The following is a 23,789-nucleotide window of genomic DNA, read 5'->3' as shown; positions in this document are numbered from 1 at the left end:
GTGAATTTTTGAAAATGATATTGTTATGTTACAATAAAGTTTCATACATACTTACCTGGCAGATATGTACATAGCTAAGACTCCGTCGTCCCCGACAGAAATTCAAATTTCGCGCCACTCGTTACAGGTAGGTCAGGTGATCTACCGGCCTGCCCTGGGCGGCAGGACTAGGAACCATTCCCGTTTTCTATCATATTTTCTCTCTTCCACCTGTCTCCTGCAGGGAGGCTGGGTGGGCCATTAATCGTATATATCTGCCAGGTAAGTATGTATGAAACTTTATTGTAACATAACAATATCATTTTCATACAATCAACTTACCTGTCAGATATATACATAGCTGATTGGCACCCTTTGGTGGAGGGTAAGAGACAGCTACTTATGGAATAGACAGGTAAACAACATATGTTGTAGGTATATAAATAAAACCTTGGTTCCTACCTGATAGGTGGTAGACTTCGTGGGTGTTTGCCCAGTAGTCTGCATCACCTCAAGAAACTTTAGCGAGATATATGATCTATGGCCAAGAGTTCTTGTGGGTCTGCCGATGGGGTCTTATCCGCTTACTCGGCAGAACCTGAAAGGACTTTGTCAATGGGTGCTGATCCACTTATATGACAATACACCTTATGAAGGAGCATACAACCAATCCCGACCACCTGATCCTAACCACATGTTAGAAATAAAGATTGTTCCGAGTTATCCCCCGAACTCTTCACAACAACCATAACTCAAAAAGCACAATACGCACACATACATAATTTTCAAAAAAAAAAAAAAAAAAAAAATTATACTCATCTAGTAATTAGATATCACAAGTTTCTTACCGAACAACAGAGACGGCTGCCCATGCAGCACCAAGTCCTTCTTAGTTCTGCACCACCTTCTAAAAACCTCCCACTTTGACTGATATACTTGTCTAGTGGAGGTTCTGCGGGCTCTCGCGATTGCGCTTGCAACTTTGCGAGAAAACCCTCTCGCTCTGACGAGTCTTTCGATAGTCGAAAGGCAGTCAGAGCGAGAGCGGGGAGGTTTTGATGATACCTCTGGAAGTGTGGCTGTTTGAGAAGAACCATCCTTCTTGGGAGGGATCTGGGAAAATCTACCATCCACTCCACTACCTCCGTGAACCAGTCTTGTGACGGCCAAAAGGGGGCTATCAATGTCATCTTCGTCCCCTTTGAAGCCACAAATTTTCTCAGCACTAGTCCCAGGATTTTGAACGGAGGAAAAGCGTAGACGTCTACGTGAGACCAGTCTAGTAGGAAGGCGTCTACTATCAGAGCTCTGGGGTCTTCCACAACCGAGCAAAAGACTGCCAGCCTTTTGGAAATGAACGTGGGGAAGAGATCCACGTGAGGAGTCCCCCAAAGAGACCAGAGATCTTGGCACACATCTTTGTGTAGGGTCCACTCTGTGTGAAGGACCTGGTTCCTCCTGCTGAGTCTGTCCGCCCTCACATTCCTTTCTCCCTGAACGAACCTTGTAAGTAGGGAGATGTTCCTCTGAGACGTCCAAAGTAGAAGATCTTTTGCCAGTTCGTATAGGAACAAGGAGTGAGTCCCTCCTTGTTTCCGAATGTAGGCAAGTGCTGTGGTGTTGTCCACATTTACTTGAACTATTTTGTTCGAAAGAAGAGGTTCTAGACTCTTCAGAGCCAGGTGTACGGCAAAGAGCTCTTTGCAGTTATGTGCCAAGACACCTGTGCTGCTTCCAGGTGCTGACACTTCCTTCAAGCCTAATGTTGCTCCCAAACTTTCTCCTGACTCGTCGGAGTACAACACTAGGTCTGGGTTCAGGATTTTCAGGGAGATTCCTTTGTTCTCCTTTAGAGGGGGCAACCACCACTCCAAATGTGGTCTTATTTCCACTGGAATGGGAAAGGCGTCTGAAAGATGTCCGGTCTTCCAACTCCAAGACCTCTTGAGGAAGAATTGAAGAGGGCGTAAATGCAGCCTTCCCAGAGGGAAGGAACTGTGTCGAGCGAGGAAAGGGTTCCTAGAAGGCTCAGCCATTCCCTCGCCGAAGTCTGTTCCTTCCCTAAGAAGAGAGAGACTACTTGCAAACCTTTTGTGATTCTCTCTTGCGAAGGAAATACTCGAAAACCCAAAACCGAGAATCCATCTGAATCCCCAGATAGACTAAGTTCTGTCTGGGGGTCAGTTGTGACTTCTCGAGGTTTACGAGTAATCCCAACAATCTGATCAGGTTCAATGTCAACATAAGGTCCTCCAAGCACTGTCTCTCTGATCTGGCTCTGATGAGCCAATCGTCCAGATACAGAGAGACATTTACACCTTTGAGGTGAAGAAACCTCGCCACATTCTTCATCAGACTTGTGAAGACCTGAGGAGCTGTGGAAAGGCCGAAACACAAGGCTCTGAACTGAAAGATCCTTCCCCCCGTCATGAAACGGAGGTACTTCTTCGATGAAGGGTGGATCGGGACGTGAAAAATAGGCGTCCTGGAGATCCAGAGACACCATCCAATCTCCTTGTCGCATTGACGCAAAGAAAACTGAGGCAGAAGTCTCCATCGAGAACTTCTCCTTCTGAACAAATTTGTTCAGAGAGCTGACGTCTAGTACTGGTCTCCAGCCTCCCGAGGCTTTCGCAACCAGAAAAAGGCGATTGTAAAACCCAGGGGAGTTTTGATCCAGTACTAGTTCTATCGCTCTCTTGTCCCACATCTGATCCACCATCGATCGAAGAGTATCCCTCAGCAAAGGATCCTTGTACTTGGCTGACAGTTCCCGCGGTGTTGGACGTTAGGGGAGGACTGTCCAGGAAAGGGATGCGATATCCCTTCCTTATTACAGACATTGATGAAGCGTCTGTGTTTATACGTGCCCAGGCCTCCACAAATCCCAGGAGCCTGGCACCTACTGGTGCTTGGAGGAGAGAAGCATCATTTTCCCTTTTTAAAGGGACGAAAGGCAGACCTATCTCTCTTCTCAGGAGCCTTCCTTCTTGAGTGAGCTCTGGAGGTAGGGCCACTCAAAAGGGTTTCTGAACCGATGTACTCGGTCCTTTCTTTTCCGTCGCAGGAGTAGCAGGTTTCTTTTCCAATTGCTGACTGAGTAAGAAGGTCTTGGTCTTGAGTCGCCTTCTCAGTTAATGAACGAGAAATGTCCTTCACTAACTGAGAAGGGAACAAAAAGTCTGACAATGGAGAGTACAGTAGCGCTGCCCTTTGAGAGTGGGAGACCGCTTTCGTCAAAAAGGCACTATAGACTGTCCTCTTCTTAAGAAGACCTGCTCCAAATAAGGAGGAGATCTCAATCGAGCCATCCTGTACCGCTTTGTCTATACAAGACAAAATACACAGAAGGACTTCTGGTTCGAGTACTTCAGAATCATGGGCTTTCTTGGACATCACCCCAAGGGACCAATCTAAGAAGTTGAAAACTTCTAATACATGGAAGAGTCCCTTGAGGAGATGATCCAGTTCTGAAATGCCCCAAGTTATACGGGCAGAGTTCAAACTTTGTCTTCGTGAAGCGTCGACTAAGGTCGAAAAGTCCGCTTCTGTCGAAGACGGAAGAGAAATGCCCATATTCTCTCCCGTCTGATACCAAATGCCTCGTTTACCAGCTAGTCTCGCTGGGGGCATGCAGAAGACCGTTCTGACCAACTCCTTCGACTTCATCCATGAGTTTAAGGACTGAAGAGCCCTCTTCATCGAAATGGCGGGCTTCATTCTAAGAAAAGACGAAGACTTCTTCGTCTTTGCGCTCGAGAAAAGAGCGCGCGGAGAAGGAGGAGCGGCAGGGGTCAAGTCGTCTCCATACTCTTCTAGAAGCAAGGCTGTCAAAACTTTATAGTTCGATAGTCCTTCTCTTCCCTGATACTCGTCTTCCGAGTTTACTTCTAACTCGGGGTCTAGATGAGTCTCCGCTAACAAATCAGGACGTCTTTCCTCTGGGGGAGACAAACTCCTGATAGGAGAGGGACTAAGGGAATGATATTCCTTCCTCTTCAAAGCTTTAATAGAAGCTTCCTTCTTGGAAGGCGCCAATAGCCTAGGCTTCTCTCCATAAAAGGATGACGCCTCCCTCTTGGATGATGCTTCTCGTCCGCCAAGCGTCCTGGCTGACGCCTCCCGCTTGTCTGGCTGCTGATGTCTGGATGACGCCTCGCGCCTGGAAGATGCTTCGCTCTCAACTGGCGTCCTAACTGGCGCCAATACCTTGGTTGGAGCCTCGCGCTTATAAGACGCTTTCAATGACGCTTCACGCCTATAAGACGCCTCACGTCTATCTGGCGTTATGTTTCTGCCGTAAGGTTCCCTCGATCTCGATCTCGAAACCGAAGCCTCTGCGGTATGTTTGGAAGCTTCACATCTGCATGACGCCTCTCGATTTGCAGGGGAGAGAGGACGAGTCTTCTTGATTGGAAGCGAAACGTCCTTCTTACGAGGAGGATCCCTCGCTAACATTCCCACCAAAGAGGCTAGCTGTTCCTGCACCGCCATGAGAATCTTCCTGGAAGTTTCTCCCACGTCATCTTCAATCGGGGGAGAAGTAGCAGGAAAGCGTTCTGCTACGTCCACGTAGGGTGACGCTGACGCCACCTTCGCCTTTTTAATAGACGAGGGAGCTTCATCTGAGAAGCGCTCCGGGCTCGAATCCAATTCAGGTTCTCTCAAATGCCGTTTCAGAGGCCTAGAGAGATCCGAATCCTTCCACCCTCGTTTAGGTGAGGGAGAGGGAGAGGATGAGAAACACTCTCGCAGGACGCTTTTTCTAAAGCGTCCCTGAGCAGCCTGCATCGAAACAGAGCCTGCTGAAGGGACGTCTGACCGTTGGGGATTCCCCACGACCTCCTTAAGGCTTTCGACTTTCCTTCTCCTCTGGGCATGGGAGCTTGGAAGAGGTCTAGGCCTGGGAGCGTCGCAGGGACGATCAAACAGCCCCTCCACAACACTGGGAGAACTCACTTCACTGTACAGTTCACTTTCACTAGCCTTACCTTGTAAGTCCGCCATTTTGGACTTCATCTGATGAATCGTAGCCTTCAGATCGGCGATTTCCGAGGCCGATTCAGAAAGTAAAGCTTGTGAATTTGACATATAGGGAGAATCCAACTCATCAGGATTAGAAATAGGATCAATAAAAGGCTCAATAGGCCTTGTACTCACACCTTTCAAACGTCTAACCCTATCCCTCTCTAACTTCTTCAAATAAGAAGTTAAAGTCTTCCATTCTTCTGCATTTAATCCCTCACATTCATGACAGGTATTAGTAGAAGAACACTGAAACCCCCTACATTTACGACATACAGTGTGAGGATCAACCGAAGCCTTCGGTATCCTCACCCTGCAGCCTACATTCACACACATTCTCACACTCATATTTGAATCAGACATACTGAGAAAAATCCAAAAAGCAAGTCCAAAATCAGTCCACAGTAGCGAATGCCAAAAACACGATCCAGATACGTCACCAAAAAGCCGAGAAACGATGATCAAAGGATGAAATAAGAATCTAAGTCAGGAGGTAATAACAACAATGTTGATACCACCGGCGACAGAGAAAATATGATAGAAAACGGGAATGGTTCCTAGTCCTGCCGCCCAGGGCAGGCCGGTAGATCACCTGACCTACCTGTAGCGAGTGGCGCGAAATTTGAATTTCTGTCGGGGACGACAGAGTCTTAGCTATGTATATATCTGACAGGTAAGTTGATTGTATGAAAACAGCTTTTTTTCTTTCCGCGTGTTACAAATTCATGCATCATTTTGTGATAATATTTTCTCTGTGTTGCCTTGATCGTTTTACAATGTGTTATATACCAAAATGATCGGAATTTAGTGTACAATACAACGAAAAAAATTTAACTCGTTAGCTCTGATGGTTTTGCTCACAGCACGATTTGTATACAATTATATATGACATTTTTTTTCAGGCTGTCATATATCCCAATACTATTTATATATGATTATTGATATTTTTTTCATTTCTGATGGTTGCATACTAAACTTCAGGCAATGACAAAAAAAGGAGCCAAAAATGAACTCTTAATCTTGAAAACTAAGCGTGCTGTGATTTTTTGAAAAAAAAAAAAAAAATTTCCACTTCGGCGCTCACTCACGAACGCCGCCGGCATACGGGAGACAATTTTTAAAATACTGCTTCGGCGTTTAAGGGTTAAATATCATCCCCACATAACTGGCTAAGAATGGGGATATAAAGAATTAACAATATAATGCATAGAAATGGGGCGGGGATATAAAGAATTAACAATATAATGCATAGAAATTGGGCCAGAAGAAGCAACAGGTCCTTGGCCTTTGGAATACTGTTGACAGAGTTGGCTAACTTAAATCACTGATTCAGTAGAAGTGTCTTGCTCCTAAAGTTGACACCATCTACCAATGGGCAACAAGTCCCTAACATAACTTATAGAGGGCTGCACACTAACCCAAACAAAGTGGACAGAACAGCAATACCATCTAGTAAAAACCTCTTGAAGGAACTTGCATGACTGTGGATGTATGGTGACTGTGGATGTATGGTAAGAGGAATACATTCTGCATGTGTACCACAAGTCTGACCATTCTTTGGAAAGACACTAAAACCATGCTAGAAAACCAAGTATACAGGCAGACACTTACTGTTATTCAGTCTCCAAACGTCCAAGAATATCTCCAATTACTTATGGGTGTCTTCCTAAAGAACTACCCTTGGACCATCATTCCCTCTATATATATACAATCTCCTACTAAAAGAGACTTATGAGAGATTTCTGCTGAAGACAAGGGAAGCTATAAGAGGGAGATTAAACCATTGGAGGACAACCAAAAGAATCACAACTGCCCTTCACCGTCTCCACAATTTAACATACTGGTCCCAAGTCTTCCATGCATGTTAGGAGGTTGCAACTGTCCATATCCCAGAAACTGAATCTGCACTTATCCCCGAAAGGTATAAAATAAGACTACCAACAGATAATCCCTTTTCGCCTTAAACCGAGCTGCATAATCAGACAGGAAGCGAAAGTGTTCTCACTTCTTCCAAACTGAGTGAGTATAAGCATGAGGACATTACCCTCCAGCATCAGAAATGAGTTACTTGTTTTAGTTACTTGTTTCCTCGCTAAAAACTTCTGCTGGGTTGGCGTCTCCACCTCTCTAAGAAGTCGCAGAGACAAGACAACCTAGATAAAAGGTAATAACTCAAGTTAGACTGAAAATCCATCAGCATGTCTGTCAGTCTCGAGTTCATTTCCCCACAGGAAAGAGAAAGAAAGCAAACCTCCTACTAGACGGTTAAAGGACCAATAAGCGTTGTACAGCAAAAGGTGGCCTTTGGCTCTCCGCGACTTTAAAAGACAAGACGACAAGCCAAGGCAGACAAAAAGGGAGATTGTGTGTCCAAGGACGAGAAAAGTTACGAAATGCTCTCCAATTGGAGAAAGCATTGGTTCTCTTCTCTAATATTTGGAGGGCACCAAAATACACTACGACAATTAAGATATACTCTCTATGTGGTCTCTATCCTCAACAAAATGAGGATACAGCAAGGCGTAGTGTGGCAACAAACCGATGGCCCAAACGAGTTCCTCCAACTCCATTCAAACTCTTCTTCCGTCTGCGGTGACAGGAGGAGACAGCTGCCGACAGGAGGTAAACAAAAGAGCTTTAAAGGATTGCTCTTTCTCCGCAACCCTTGGTAACAAAAAGCGACACTTGTCAATAAGAGGTGACAGCAGCTGAGTGCTGTATCGAATCCACCACGACTCAATGAGAGGAAGACAGTTTAAGCGACTCGGGACTCGGCCAAGTCCGCACTCCGCAGGAGTCAACTGCGTTCACAAGAGTCAACAATGTCCACACTACAGGGTTCCCAGATGTACCAGACCAAATTATCATACGTAATCTCTTCAAATTATCGTATTTTGATTAATAATCATTTATCGTACAGAGGGTCAAATTATCGTACTCGTACGATAATTATCGTATGTCTGGGAACCCTGGTCCGCAGTCCGCATGAGTTGACAGAGGGAAAGAGAGAATGAGGCGCCAAAAGTGGGAGGCGGAGGGAGAGGAGTTACAACAACGCTCCCGCCTCGTCTGAAAGCGATCGTACATACTTGAAAGCACTCCTATATGAAACTAAGTTAGAAATCTCTGAAGCTAGAATATCTAACTCGGCAAGAACTTTAGATACTACAGACAGTGTAGACTTGAAAGAGAAACATTAATCAAGGTAGTAGTAAGAGATTTGCTGATAGCCGAAGAGGTAGCACGCAAAGCATGAACACAATCATTACGAAAAAAAGGAATATGCTAGCAGACAAAAATTTAGAATAACCAAAACATGAGAGAGATAAACAGTCAACTGAGTCGACTTATCTACATGTAGAAAACTCGCTACAGATACATTGTCATCTCAATAAAATGTCTATACATATATCATATAGTATTATCAAGCCTATGCATGCTAAAACCTCAAACTAGGTGTTGAAGACGACAGAATGCGCATACGAAGCGAGCATTAACGCTTACCGAAACAGTCCTTATGTGAACTCTTTAACGGTCCAAGGTGATCGTTTTAGAGGTCCTTTGGCGAACGCTTTAAATGAGATTCAGACAATGAAAAGGGTGAAGTAGTTATTGGAGGGCACAGAATCCTATCGTCCCGAGAACCGACCCAGTTCCCTGGCAGTGGACATTTCCAACTGTCGCAGGGCAGTCCTAGGCTCAGGCTACGTTCAGAAGAGGGTACCAACACCTTACTTCTAACAGGGAACGCGAAAATGAGCACACACTGGAGGGATTCGGAACGTTCCCATCATGAACTCAGTTCAAATTGTATTAGAACTAAAAATAAGTTAATGTTCTAACTTCTCGTTACACTTTTCCTGAACCAAATGGGGAGCAGAAGGCAGAGCTACAATGGAAGTCAATACTAGCCTACTAAAATGCCTAGTCTGAGTAGGGATAGCCTGACAGGTTCAAGTCCTGATCTAACTAATTGCTTTCACAATCTATTAGTTTCCAGTCTTTCCTATATCTGACATATTCAGGCATAAATTTCTCAGAACAATTCCCTACATTCTTCACATCTAGTAGTTCCAAGATCACACTCTGTACCCCTGCCAGTACAAAGGAATGTTGATCAACTTCCAATTTCACCACCCTGGTTACACCAAAACATTCCTACATAGCCTGATGTTATTGGTTTTGCTTCCGGTGGAATATATCCTAGGAAAATGTAATTACAATACCGTAAACAGGTGTAAAACAGCCAAACTTCATAGAATACCAAAAATTGCCTAGCCGCAAGGCGGCAAGGAGAATTCTGACGAGCCAAAATAACAATTTGTCAAAAATTGTATTTTTCCTAACTATACAAAACCTGAGGTCCTTTAACAACAGGAATGGTACTTAGCGGCAGCTGAACCGGTCGTAAGCTTCGAACAAGGGAGTTCGGCAGTTAACTGCTTGTCCCGCAGTAGGCGGTCAGCTCGACTGCGAGGAGAGGAGTCACTATGCTTTAGGCCAGGAAAACGCAGTTAGGGGTGGCATGAGGTGGGACTATATGTAAAGGATTGTATAGTTAGGAAAAATACAATTTTCGACAAATTGCTATTTGTTCCGGTACATATACAAACCCTCGGTCCTTTAACAATAGGAAGACTCACTTATTGGTGGGTGGAATCTGAGTCTTATGAACAGACTGGTGTTCGTCCTACCTTGGTTCCCTCCCTGGTCGTAAGAGCAAAGGGAGGGATCCTAGCCTCTGCCCAGCTGATCGGGGTGTGCACTGCAGGATCAGTGGTCAGACTTCTGGACCAAATTTATAAAAGGGAGGCAAGCGTACCTCTTATAAATCGCAACAAATGCAAGAACTACTTCCTACTTCAAGAGCCAAGATGAAGTCATGGGTTTGTCTCTTGTTGGCTTCCACTTCCCCCCTTGTTGGGGAGTGGTGGATAAAAACTTCTATCCCTAATGAAAGGGATAGGATGGAGCTCGGTTGTGTAGTTTACCTGCATTGGCCTCCTGTTCAGCGTAGTGACGACCACGACCCTCTGCCCACAGGTAGAGGAGGAAGAACGAAGGTGGAAGAGAAGCCAGTCACACTCTATCTCGCCCATTCATGCAGTCACACAAGGATGCGATGCTGTTCTGCCCGCTTGGGTGCTGGGTAGACTACACAACTTGTTGAGCAGCCACCACGGGTCCCAAGGAAAAAGTGTCCAAGGAAGTAAAGGTGGTCTGGTTGGCCCAAACCCCTGCCTTCAGAACCTGCGCCAGGGAGAAGTTCTTGCGGAACGCAAGGGTTGGACCAATACCTCTGACTTCGTGGGCTCTCGGACGAAGGGTACGGGTGGTTCGTCACTACCATCCGCTTCGTACCGCCCTCCGATCATCTCACGTACCAGAAAGAAAGTGTTCTTGAAAACTTCTTTCTTGGTAACCGCCGCTAAGGGAAGTGTCGACACTCAGGCCTGAGGTGTCCGAGTTCTATTCATATAGCGAGTAGCACCCTCACAGGAACAAAGCGCATCTCATCGCATCCCATTCATGCAGTCACACAAGGATGCGATGCTGTTCTGCCCGCTTGGGTGCTGGGTAGACTACACAACTTGTTGAGCAGCCACCACGGGTCCCAAGGAAAAAGTGTCCAAGGAAGTAAAGGTGGTCTGGTTGGCCCAAACCCCTGCCTTCAGAACCTGCGCCAGGGAGAAGTTCTTGCGGAACGCAAGGGTTGGACCAATACCTCTGACTTCGTGGGCTCTCGGACGAAGGGTACGGGTGTCGTCACTACCATCCGCGTCGTACGCCCTCCTGATCACCTCACGTAGCCAGAAAGAAAAGTGTTCTTGGAAACTTCTTTCTTGGTAACCCCGACGCTAAGGAAGAGGTGTCGACACTCAGGCCTGAGGTGTCGAGTTCTATTCAGATAGCGACGTAGCACCCTCACAGGACAAAGCAGCATCTCATCCGCATCATCATCAGTAAAGTCCTTCAAGGAGGGGATCGTGAAAGACTCGAACCGGTCGTCAGGGACCAAAGCATTCTGAGTCTTCGCTACGAAGTTCGGGACGAAATCGAGCGTCACAGATCCCCATCCTCTGGAATGCTTGACGTTGTAGGAAAGACCATGAAATTCCCCTACTCTCTTCACCGATGCCAGGGCCAGCAAGAAGAGGGTCTTGAGGTTCAGATCCCTGTCTGACGACTCTCGGAGTGGCTCGAAGGGTCTGCGAGTCAAACTCCTAAGGACGAGAGTCACATCCCACCACGGGGGCCTGAGTTCCCTGGGTGGGCAAGACCTCTCGAAGCTCTTCATCAGGAGGGAGATCTCGAAGGAAGAAGAGGTGTCCACACCTCGCAGTTTAAGGACTAGTACCAGGGCAGCTCTGTATCCTTTAACTGCAGAGGCGGAGAGGAGCTTCTCTCGGCGAAGAAAAACGAGGAAATCCACTACCTGCTGAACAGTGGCTCTAAGAGGAGAGAGACCCCATCCACGACACCAACCACAGAAGACGGCCCACTTCCCCTGGTATACAGCTGCAGAGGACTGTCTGAAGTATCCAGCCATCTTTGTTGCTGCGTTGCGAGAAAAGCCTCTCGCTCGCAAGAGATGGTGGATAACAGTCAGCCATGAAGACACAGGGACTCGACCGACCGGTGGTACCGCTCTACGTGTGGCTGGCACAGGAGGTTGTGCCAGGGGGGGGGATCTCCCTCAGTGCTCCGGCGAGCAGAGCCAGCAGGTCCGGGTACCAAACAGCTTGAGGCCATTTGGGGGCCACCAGGATCATCCGGAGATTCGAGGTGAATAAGGCTTTTACTTCTCAATCTAGTATAAGAAAACGATACTTGAATAAAAAACTCATGATTTTGATGAGAAGTTACATACAAAATGCAATGATTCATGGCTATAATTTAAAGACTGAGAAAGGTTGGGCACATGACAAGGAAAGGAGAGGGACAATTAGAAAAAATAAGAACTGTAGATATTGAAGTAGCAGAGTGCACACTAGTATGAAAGAAGACCCAAAATTCATGGAGAAAAAGTATAGAAAAATATTGGATCAGATGGCCATTCAGAAAGTACAAATGGAGGAGAGGGAGAGAACTAATTATCCCTCAATGATGGATGACTACAGACAGTTAAAGAAAATGTTTAAGTTTGGGAGTTACCAAAACCACCACACCAGGAACTCCTGACCTCAACAAGGTAAGTGTTGGATGTGTTAACTGGATGGCAGTGCATGGCCACCTTACAATACCAAACAGTTCCTCCATCAGCTACAAAATGCCGGTAAATTATAAAGAAAACAAGTGACACTCAATGCAGCATGAGTGCATACTTCAAAATAACTACAGGTGGGGGTAATAAAAATTAATTTAGGATACTACTGTACAAACAACAAATAAAGACTGAGATATAAAAGGTAACAGACATATGGAGATGAGCAATTAGCAAAAGCTTGGAGAAGAGGCAGACATAAGAATGTCACCAATTAAGAGGAGGAGCAGAGCTGATGAATGTACATTACTCTAGATAACACAGAAATATTATAAAGGGAAAGTCATGGTGCTGAAAACAACAGATGATCTGATAAAAAGGTTTGAAATATTTTCATGCATAGTAATTGAGCCTTAGTCCAAAATTAAACCAGAAACTAAATCTTTCTTACCCAATCTTCCCCATGTTCTTCTCCTGCATTTTCTTCCTCTTCCTTATGTTCTTCCTTCTTTTCCTTAACTGGTAAGGCTTGAAGAACAGAAGATACCACCAGCAACAGGGTCAATACCAAATGACCCTTCATGCTGTCAACAAAAGACATCATTTTAATAAAATACAGTTTTGCTCAAGAATATCACATCCCTAATAAAACAATAGATAGCGCGAAGATAAACTTCTACTGTATAGTACCTGTAACAATAAAAATAAAGCCATTTTACAATTATATAACATGACTTAGTAAAAGTGAACATTTACTGGAAAAGTCAAGTTGAAGCTTAACACAACTGGATGGCACAACATAATCAATTTTACTTAATTTTTTGTTATATGCAAAGCTTTTTGATAGCAGGCTACAGTTTTGTAAGTTAATTTTTTTTACAGTTCTACATCCTCCCATTACCCCCAATAAAATTTCATTCAGTTAAATCATAAAAGAGGAAATTGTGAAATTTTTCAAAGTGTTTCATGTTTTCCAGTGCTTGTTTCATAAATGCACCATGAGTGATGTTACTTCATTCTAGAATTATAAATCAGTGCTAATTAGGTAAAACACAGGTTGTCACACATGAAACAATTTGAGGGCCAATTCATACTTAAATTACTGCCTCGCAGCCCAATATAAATACATAACTCATTTCAAGAACACAAGTTTACAACTACATAGTATTAGCTCATTTACTAGGAATATTTTAATTGACTTTGTTTGAGCTCACTTCCAATTTTACTTAAACAGTGACCCTGATGATAAATATGTAATAAGTTTATATATAACATACATTAACCTTGGGCAATAAGTTAATAGAATTTCATTCAAGCTTTGAAAGGTGAAAGATCAATTTTAACATGAAATGTATTATCTAATATATACAGAACAGAAACATTCATACAATTTGCTTCTTTTCACTTCACATTCCACTGCTCTACAATTTTTTCTGTTTGCATTTGAATGCAGAGAAAATATTTCAAATGATTACCCAAATTTATATTCATTAAAGAGAACTGCTGTTCACACATACTTCCAAACTAAAGACCCACTGTGATGAGTGCAAGGCAGCTTTTCCCCTTGTTCACTCTCATAAAATGCAACAAAACTACAGGCACCTTGGCCTATGATAGAATCATGGGTAACAAATGCAGTAAGGGGTATACATACTTGCTACTTTTGCATTGGTGGCTATCATTCTTTTAAATCACCTATCCTACTACATACATGACAACATTGGTCTTACTACCCTAATGGCTACTTCTGCAGAAGCATTTGAATATCATCTTGTGGAATACATGTATTTCTCAGCAACTGCAAAGTTTCATGGTAATTTATACTGAAAGGAAGAAAGTGCATTATTTTTCTTCATGAACACTCAATGCTACCATGTTCACTGGACCATCAGAAGGCTAATCACACTTAGCTTTTAAATGTGACAAACAATTGAAGGACCATAACTAATCCATAGCTAGTACTCCAAAAGGAGGAAGAGATGTTTCATTCACTGTGTTAGTAATTACAAAGGTCATTCCCAAATATAGATCTTACAACTTTTTCTTGATCACTGACTGCATAGCCAAAGTGTAAGGGCCATCTTTCATTATTTCATTAAGTACTTAGCAATAACATTGCTGCTAGCATTAACGGGAATGTTTGTTTGGAGGTCACTCAGTATGTATACCCCAGCACAAACAGATTCATGAATCTAATTTTGGGAAGAGGGAATAGTCTTAGGAGTGATATATAGGCGGTAGATGGTATTTTGATGTTTTCTCAGGCTAATTTCATGGTGCTTCTTGCAAAGGATTCGACAAGGGACCTGATAACCTGTCAGAGGATTTCTGACATGTAAGTTAAGGTTAAGTGTCAACAATGCCTATTTGATTAGTAGTCTCATCCTTGCCAATTACTTTTATCCATCTCAACTGGACATTCAGCAACCTCAAAGACCACAAAAGGATGAATCTAGTGTTACTGTATTGGCTTATCTGGTAGGTTTTGATCGAGGTATGGTACTAGACCCTAATACACCTAACAGATAATTCATTTAAGGTTTTTGTAGTAATGCGGCATGCTATGTTGGACAGTGTTAGGTTAAATATTCCTACATTACCCTTGTTAGGCTATTCATATTCCAGTTTCGGTCCCCCAGTGTTTAACAGACTAAGAAGGGGATTTTATTTCTAAAAGCTACTAATCTGCAACTGAAATCAAACTAAGGTCAGAATCGTCTGAAAATATAAAACTACATAAAAGCACAAGAAAACCAAGCCTTTAACTTTCCACAAGCCTAGTTGCCACAATCCTCACAATTTCTAAAAATTTACTGGTTCTTGTGTTTAGCAAGAAATCAAAGTTTCATGGCAGTAACCATCCGGTAGACAGTTTCACTATTTGCCTTAACTTGATGGGGGAGTGAACTCTGGTCCGCGAGATTACTAAGCCAACACGTTTCCAACTGTACTGGCCAGACGGCTACATTGACTACTGTTTGATGAAGAATATCAAAAGCTATTAGTTAAAAAACACCGGGAGGAGTAAATGTAAAGGAGATGACTATACAAAGACATCATATATATATTAATAAAAATTGTTGATTTACTAATATAAAAAAAGGTTGTATATAATGCAGTAAAGAAAGAGATAATTTGAGAAATCTACACATACACTGAGAAAATTGCATCCTTTGCTTAAATATTTTCACTTTTATACCCGGTTTTTGTAAGCAACAGCTTCGTACAGACTATTGCCTTGGAAATTTATCTTTCCTATACTTTTAAGCGTTGCTGATGAAGGATTTGGTGTTGTTTATTGTCAGTCAATTATTATTAACCTCATATCTACCCAACATAGTTGGGACCCTGTGGAAAAGCAGGGTTTTGCATGGGGGAAACGGGAGAACCTGTCTGTAATGTTGTTATTATGGAATGGTTCTGCACATGCTCAACTCATTAGGGAGCCATACACTTAAGAAGGGATTGGCTAATGAAACCTTTTATGAAATGAACTACAGTGGTACCTCGAGATACGAAATTAATCCGTTCCGAGGCAGCCTTCGTATCATGAGTTTTTTATATCGTGAACCGCATTTTACATGTAAAATGCCTAATCTATTCCAAGCCCTACAAAAACACCCCAGTAAATTATATTTCCAGGCCTACAACACATGTTCTAAGGTTACGACGCCAATCCGACGGAAGAAATGAGACTCCAAAAAGGCAAAATACTGTACATACTTGAGTAATATTCAACTGCATGTAATGTTCAACCCTATTTTTACTGCATATATTAGGACTTTAGCATATGTCCCTTAGCAATAAGCCTAGCCTATGTTAGCGGTTGCTACTGTAGCCTAGTCTATGATTCTGACATCTAAACCTAAGAAGCTAAAAGCTTAGAATATGCCAATACGTAAAATGTATAAATAATCAGTATGTACTCATTTCAAATAATTATTAATTAATCATTAACTATAATACACAAACAAAAAACAAAAAAAAACCTTCCAATCGATTGTTTACATTCAGCTCTTACGAGTATCGAACGAACGCCAAGCAATCACTTTTCCTAGGACACAGTAAGCCATAAATTTTCATTAGTCTCTCTCTTCAACTAATGAAACTACCAAACAATACAATAACCATTCATTTCTATTCTTTATTCTATCTTTACCTAATGGAGATACCAAGTTACTGACAGCTATAATGAAACATATACGTAACGTAATATTAAAACAAGAAGAATTCTAAAAAATATGTATTTGTTGGCTTCGATGATAGAAGTCTGATTTATTTTATATTTTATGATATCTAATTCACAATTTTTTTTTATTAAATGTACTCATTTCAAATAATTATTAAGTAACCATTAACTATAATAAATAAACAAACAAACAAAAAAAGCTTCCAAACTTCTGTTTACATCCAACACTTACGAGACTGCCAAGCAACCACTTTTCCTAGTTCACAGTAAGCCATAAATTTTCATTCTCTCTCTTCAACTACTGAAACTACCAAACAGTATACTACTGTAATAACCATTCATTTCTATTCTTTATTCTATCTTTACCTAATGTTTTTTTTTTTATTAAATGTATTGCATAAGTTTTTCAATTTACAGCATCCTTTTACCAACAGAATACATAAAGCACAAGGGGTAGATGCTGACCAATAGGAGAGCAGGATCTTATGGGGTGACTAGCATCAGGAACCAATGGGAGAGCGGGAGGATGGTGGCGAGTTTACTCAGTTGGCGGCGCGCGAGTTTTAAAACTATTCTCGGTGGTCCGGGCGAATCTCGGGACTTTACAGCAACAGCCTTTCGTAACTTGAGCAATCTTCGTATGTAGAGCCGTAAAATTTTTCGTATCTCGAGTTTTTCGTAAGTTGAGCCTTTCGTATATCGAGGTACCACTGTATACTAACTTAACGTACTCTAACCTAACCTAGCATGCCGTTTTACTTAGCCAAGGGTCTCCAGCCTCACCCACACCCCCTGGGACTCCAGGTAGAGTTAATTCTACTTTTTACAAAAACCTCTCCTATAACACTGCATATGCGCAGTAGCATCCCAGAATGGCTAGCATACAACTTCTGAGGTTAATTACAGCTTAATGACAGTTGACAGGGAAAAATAGCAATAAATTCTTAATAAAAACCAAAATACTCTATGAAAAATCAATTTCCAAAGTAATACCTGATATGGAGCTCTTGCTTATTTCTGCCATAGTATCCCAAAGGGGGTGGTACTAAACATGGTAACCCGCAGAGCTTCCACAATGTTTACCACCAGCCCTCAGTGATAAATGTACATATAATCATACATGAAAGGTGGTAAATTTCACATGCTCTCATTATAACTCCTATATTATATCACCCGTAATGTACAGTATTATAAACCCCCTTGGAAGAACTACGGGGTTGCTCTGCATCAGGTATTACCTAAGAAATTGACTTTTTCTATTTTCTATAGTATTCTGGTTGCTTACAAAGAATTTAGCTACCATTATTTTTAGCATACAACAAAGTCAACTTGTAATCAACTTCAAAACTGATAAGTTTTGTAAGCTGGCCATCCTGGGAATTGAAAGCTGTCGCGCATGCACAGTGTTTAGGGGAGCTTTTGGTAAGCAGTAGATTTTCCTTCAATGTGGGGTACAGGGGGCAGAGATCCCATCTAAGTATCACAGCATACTAGGTTAGATTAGGGTAGAGTATGTTAGATTAGGTAGTATAGCTCCTACCTATAGCCTAGTTCCTTTTATGCTAATAGGTTTCCTTAGCGAATCCCTTACTGAACATATGGCTCCCTAATGACTTGTGCAAACGCAGAACCATTCCAAACCAACAACATGGCAGTCTGGTCTTTCTGCCACCATACAAAAAAAACAATTCTAAGGTTACCTAATTACAGGTTAATTAGGTAATACAGTCGACTGCCAAAAACAACAGTCAATTCTTGGTAAGCAGCCAAATACTACAGAAAAAGTAAATCTCTAAGGTAGGCTAATACTCGATGCAAAGCAACCCCACAATATTCACTCAATATTTAATTGGTGAAACAAGAATACAACTACATTTTTAAGCATACCATTCAAAAGATTGAAGTTTTGTCAACATATTGTGATATATGAAAGCACCATATGAACCAAAATAAGCATGTAAGGTCTTCGTAAAATATGTTTTCAAGGCAGTTTTTAAATCCAATATGGCATCATCTGCCTCTGGTCCCTTTCGTAACCGGCAAGGATCTCACGTCCTTCAGCCTTCCCAGCACTCATTTGAACAATATTAGCATTTATATGTGTAATGTTTATCGATCTTACTCAAGATTGCAGTTGTAATCAGCACAATGAAACAACATTTTGTTGTCTATATTAGTGAAAGTATAGTCCTTATTCCTGGGGTCATGGTTTGAACTGAAATTCATTTTTACCTTGTAATCGGTGGTTTTATCCTCACTGCCATCACAATTGAAACACCACAGTACTTATTTGATTGTAATTGTACACATTTTGGTCTTAATTCACTCCAAATTGCACTTGAACTACGTTGCGGTTCCTGGTTCCTAAGTGCTCACTCCACAAACACAGTTGCGGGCACACCACACTGTTTATGAGGTGCAAAGCTTTATTCCTTTAATTGTTTATTTTACTCAATACGTATTTAGTTTAACTTTACTTTATGTTACTTCAAAATGTTTAGTATTTTGTTTCATGTCTTGTCCCATTTTTGCAACCAAATTAACCACAAAAAATTAAAAGATATTTCTAAATTCGATACAATCCAATATTTCTAGCCTTGTCATACATCTGACTGCCAAAAACCATCGCTGAGCAGACAATGGGTTTATGACAAAAATTTTATTCTATTTTTTTTTTCCTAGCACTTTTCATTAAGTCTATAGGGTACACAACCGAGTGGACTGGCCAACACACCGACTACCGAGGTTTTGGCCACCCTCCGAAAAAATACTTTAACATGTCCTGACACCAGAGATGGTCATCAGTCATGAGTTGTTGGTGGTGGTGATAACAGGAGCTCAAGACCTCTACTCTCCCTTCGAAGTAAGTATTTTCTCCAAAGTTAGAAATTAAGGCCATATATTTTAAGATTTAAACAGAGGGTAATGACAAGGGTGGCCAACACAGTACCCACACCACCAAAACGCTTTCGAAATTTTTACTTACAACTCGGAATATTGAGAAGATTGACGCCACCTTAATGTTTGTGGAGTAGCTTGTGTCAACAATCTTCCCATTTCCTGTGCTAAATCTGCACACCACTTATACCCATAGACGCTGGGGCACTTTCATCACAACAATCGTAACCCCGACCTCTAAACAGCACTTATTCGTACCTATTCAAGGGGACTACGGCATTCTTTGTGGCGTTTTGCGCTCCTCAATTGTTTATCAGTGTTGTCAATTGGTATGCGTTTATCTCCAAACTGGATATAAGACTTACACAAAACCGGGGAAATAAGTGAAATTAGTCTATCTATTTGTAGTATATATACATATTACTGCAATTTTATCATTACTGCATTACTATGACAACTAGAATTCATGGAAACAGTTTGTAAATGCATCGGCGTATGTGTGAAGCTCCACTAGATTGGCAACAATGAGTCTTTTTGCCGTCATCTGCTCGTACTTCCGAAATATCTGTAATTTTTCAGGGTTAATTTGGTTCTAAAAAAGGGATAATAGACTTGAATTAAATAAACATTTTGAAGTGAAATTAAACTCTATAATGAGTAAAGTAAACAATTAAGGGAATAAAGCTTTGCACCTCATAAAGAGTGTAGTCTTCTGCTGCTCGTAACTGTGTTTGCAGAGTGAGTGCTTAGGAACCAGGAACAGCAATGTGGTTCAAGTGCAATGTGGAGTGAATTAAGACCAAAATGTGTATAATTACAATCAAATAAACACTGTGGAGTTTCAGTTGTGATGGCAGTAAGGATAAAATCAACGATTACAAGGTAAAAATGAATTCAGTTCAAACCATGACCCAGGGAATAAAAAGTTTCATACTTTCACTAATATAGGCAACAAAATGTTTTATTGTGCTGATTACAACTGCAATCTTGAGTAAGATCAACAAACGTTACATATATACGCTAACATTGTTCAAATGAGTGCTGGGAAGGCTGGGAAAGATGGTGGATTGTCCTTGGTTAGACCGGCCAGCCACACGATTGCCGCCATATTGGATTTCAAAACTGCCTTGAAAACATATTTTACGAAGAGCTCACATGCTTATTTTAGTTCATATGGGGCTTTCATATATCACATTATGTTGATGAAACTTTAATCTTTTGAATTATATGCTTAAAGTTGTAATTGTATTCTTGTTTCACCAATTAAATATCGAGTAACTAAGGCCTGGCCAGTGCGATGACGATGGATCGTCCGCGTTGTTTACCCTAATACTATTTTGACGTTTTTATTTTTAATAATTGTTTGCCAGAAATAAATGTAACCATTAATGCTTGCATGCTACGAATTCCAAAATTTCATCGTTGCCAATTTAGTGGAGCTTCACACATACGTCGATACATTTACAAGCTGTTTCCATGAATTCATCAAGATGGCGGCAATCTTCTACATTCTTGGTTTTAAGTAAAAATTTTGAAAGTGTCATGAAGGTACCTATGTTTGCACTGTGCATGGCTAGACTTTCATTAACCTCTGTTTTATCTTAAAATATGACCTTAATTTCTAACTTTAGAGAAAATACTTATACTTCGAAAGGAGAGTAGAGGTCTCGAGTTGTTGCTCTCACCACCGATGACTCGTGACTGGTGCCCATCTCTGGGGTCAAGACGTGTTAAAGCACTTTTTCGGAGGGTGGATCCACATGCGGCCAAAACTGGATCTGCTAGTCCACTTGGTTGTTTCCCCTAGGCCAAGCTAGCCTTTCTTCAGTCAAAAAATCATAGGTAGCCTACTGGGATAATAAATGACATGTTCATACAGTCATCTCCTCAGTAGATCTAGGGTACTTACCTATCCGCGGCTGCCTTGACTATGGCAGTTGCGGTTTTTGTATGCACATTTACCTCCTGAACAAGAATTTTAAGTAATATCTAGGTACTAGATCTAGGGTACTTATCCACGGCAGCCTAGACTATGGCAGTTGCGGTTTTTCTACGCAGTTTTAGGTACCTACTGAACAAGAATTTTAAGTAATATTTATTCGGACGACTGTAATTAAACCCCCAGGGGCCAGTACTAAACATGGTGAAATACACTGGACGCCCCAATCCCTAGTGGATGTCGTATCCGCGGTTTATGTTCCTTGCAGAGTGCAGAATTATTCAGTAGAATTACCATCTCCTTTACAATGACCCCAAAAACAACATATTTCTCAAGTTTCATAACTAAATAGCTAATGTTACAGTAAACATCTGGCCCAGTTTCCCAACCTTTCAGGAAGCGCGGCCCCTATGCCTGAAACAGCCTAACCTAAGCTAAAAAAACAACCACTGGGCTGGTATTCCTGCTCTGACTGGTTTTAATATACCTATAAGAGTAATGTGATATCAACAGACCTTCTCAGACTATTGCAAGCAAACAAGCACAACAGAAGAAGCAGACTGAGACGTCAAATGGCAATCCCGTCACTCACTACCTTAGGTAGTCTATCCTAACTCAGCTTAGGACACGTCATGTCATGCTTGCCACAGGGTAAAGGGACACGTAAGCTCGGACCTTTCATCTAATCCGCATGAATATTTACCTTTAGATAAATCTGTTGCAAATTCTAAATCAATATTCACTAACAAATATGGTGATAAAACAATCCAGTCTATGGAGTGTATTACTCACATACTTACTTGTGTTTCGAAGGTCTTCCACAACACGGGTTACTACGAGCTTATGCACAATCTACAAGTAGTTGTTAATATTGGCCCCAGATATTCAAATAAATCTATTCTCTCCAAATTAAATAATATAACGAATACAGATGGTTATTTTGACGTTGAATAGAACGTGAATGAGATACTGATCGAGAGAAAGTGTTTTAAGCCCGTCGAGGAAACGCAATATCATTGGACGTCATCAGAGAAAAAGAAAAAAAAAATATGAACTGAGATCGAGTGGTCGCTTGGTGGTCGGCCCTGAATTTATTTTAGGAGCAACTTCGCACTTTTCCTTCCGGAAACACAATGAGACCATATATAAACTTTGTCTAATAAGAAAATTGACTTTTGAATGAAGAAACTGGGAATAATATTGGTTCGTCTAATGACTGGAATGAATTGCAATATAGTAGTTGGTATGGATTTAATTTTGTACCGAAACGGGCCCCAAAAGGATAGAAATTAATTAATAATATACCGAAATGGATAGAAAGACATTAATTGTGGTGAAAGAATCGATGATTGCGAGATCTGTGAAGCCCTGGCTCAACAAAGCAAAAGACCTTCAAACCCGTTAATAAAATCCATATTAATGGTAGGCTAAAAAAAACAGAAATGCCATCATAAGATTTTTTTCCTGGTTAACGATCAAGATCTGTATCATTAAAATCAATAAAACAATGCAATAGGAATGTGGAAAAAACTTTCATATTTCCAATGCATTTCACAATAACGATTTAAACTCCCAAAATTTTGAGGAAACTGTCAGCTTATCAGTCAGCGAACTTCCTGGTGAGATCAAGATAATCAAGACACCTTCTAACTAACCGTTTGGCGTTCTGCCGAAATACTCCACGAGTAGAAATTCTACCATTCGACGTTATTCTGAGACTTCATTTAGTACTTATAATTGTAACCCGAATAGTTAAAATACTCTCAAAGCAATCCCATTGCATAACACCGTGAGATTGGTCACTCCTGTCATAACTCAGGGGATTTTTTCCAGAATAAGTCGTGACTCCGATAGCCAATCGACTTCACATTTATTTTCTTTTTTTTCAGGAACAGATGATCACTCCAAAAAGGACGACTAAAAACACGACTAAAGAACTGAAACCTTACCTGCAAACTAATAGTTAATTGTATTAAGTTATATGCGGCATAAAAACAATTTTATTCAAAGACAAATTCTTAGCGAAGACAATAGATATCAATCAAACTGTAGATATTTCAGAAGCTGGTCATCAAATTCATATCATTAATAAATAATAAGCAGAGGAGGGACAGGAATCTTTCAGTATTATGGGTCACACTGTGGAGATACCCATTTATACCAATTAAACAACTGACATTTAACAAGAGCACAGGTAGGTTGAGACCTAGGGGAGACTATAGATATTGTAGGCAGCAGGTTGTCAGCTAAACGCCACAAATGAGTCAGCAGCTAACCTATCTTATGGATTTCATGGAGAAAAATCTGACGGCTGCCATAATGTGATGGGGAGGCCAACGGGGTAGTCCCAAATGTTGTCACCTGCAACCTGACACACGTGAGCGACCTAATTTATGGAAAGAGAGCAAGCGAGATAATCGCACATGACTGAGAGGCGAGCCACTGGGAGGGTAGCCAAAATTACCTTATTGCTTAAGTCTTGACTAAAAATCATTTACTAGTTACCAGGTTAGAAAGAAGGGGGTATAGATTTTTACTGTAACATCATTTTGACT

At 41.5% G+C, this 23,789-nt stretch overlaps 1 protein-coding gene across 6 annotated transcripts in view; it reads right to left on the bottom strand.

The window, feature by feature from the left end:
- LOC135219374 (nucleobindin-2-like) overlaps positions 1-22,261 on the bottom strand; it is a 103,612-nt gene extending 81,351 nt beyond the window's left edge. For 2 of the 6 annotated variants that reach the window (XM_064256095.1, XM_064256096.1), the window contains exons 1-2: positions 22,035-22,259; positions 12,660-12,792 (exon numbers count right to left, since the gene is read on the bottom strand). In XM_064256095.1, the coding sequence (XP_064112165.1) occupies positions 12,660-12,791 (132 nt within the window). In that variant the 5' untranslated portion in view covers position 12,792; positions 22,035-22,259. Of the gene's footprint in view, positions 1-12,659; positions 12,793-21,749; positions 21,886-21,937 lie in introns of those variants that run through there. The other 4 variants (XM_064256093.1, XM_064256090.1, XM_064256092.1 and 1 more) reach the window with 4 other exon arrangements.
- Positions 22,262-23,789: the final 1,528 nt, after the last annotated feature.

The sequence above is a fragment of the Macrobrachium nipponense genome, chromosome 1 (genome assembly GCF_015104395.2).
Source record: "Macrobrachium nipponense isolate FS-2020 chromosome 1, ASM1510439v2, whole genome shotgun sequence".
NCBI lineage: Eukaryota > Metazoa > Arthropoda > Malacostraca > Decapoda > Palaemonidae > Macrobrachium > Macrobrachium nipponense.
Note: the sequence above shows the minus strand (reverse complement) of the source record. Positions and strands in the feature narration are given on the sequence as shown.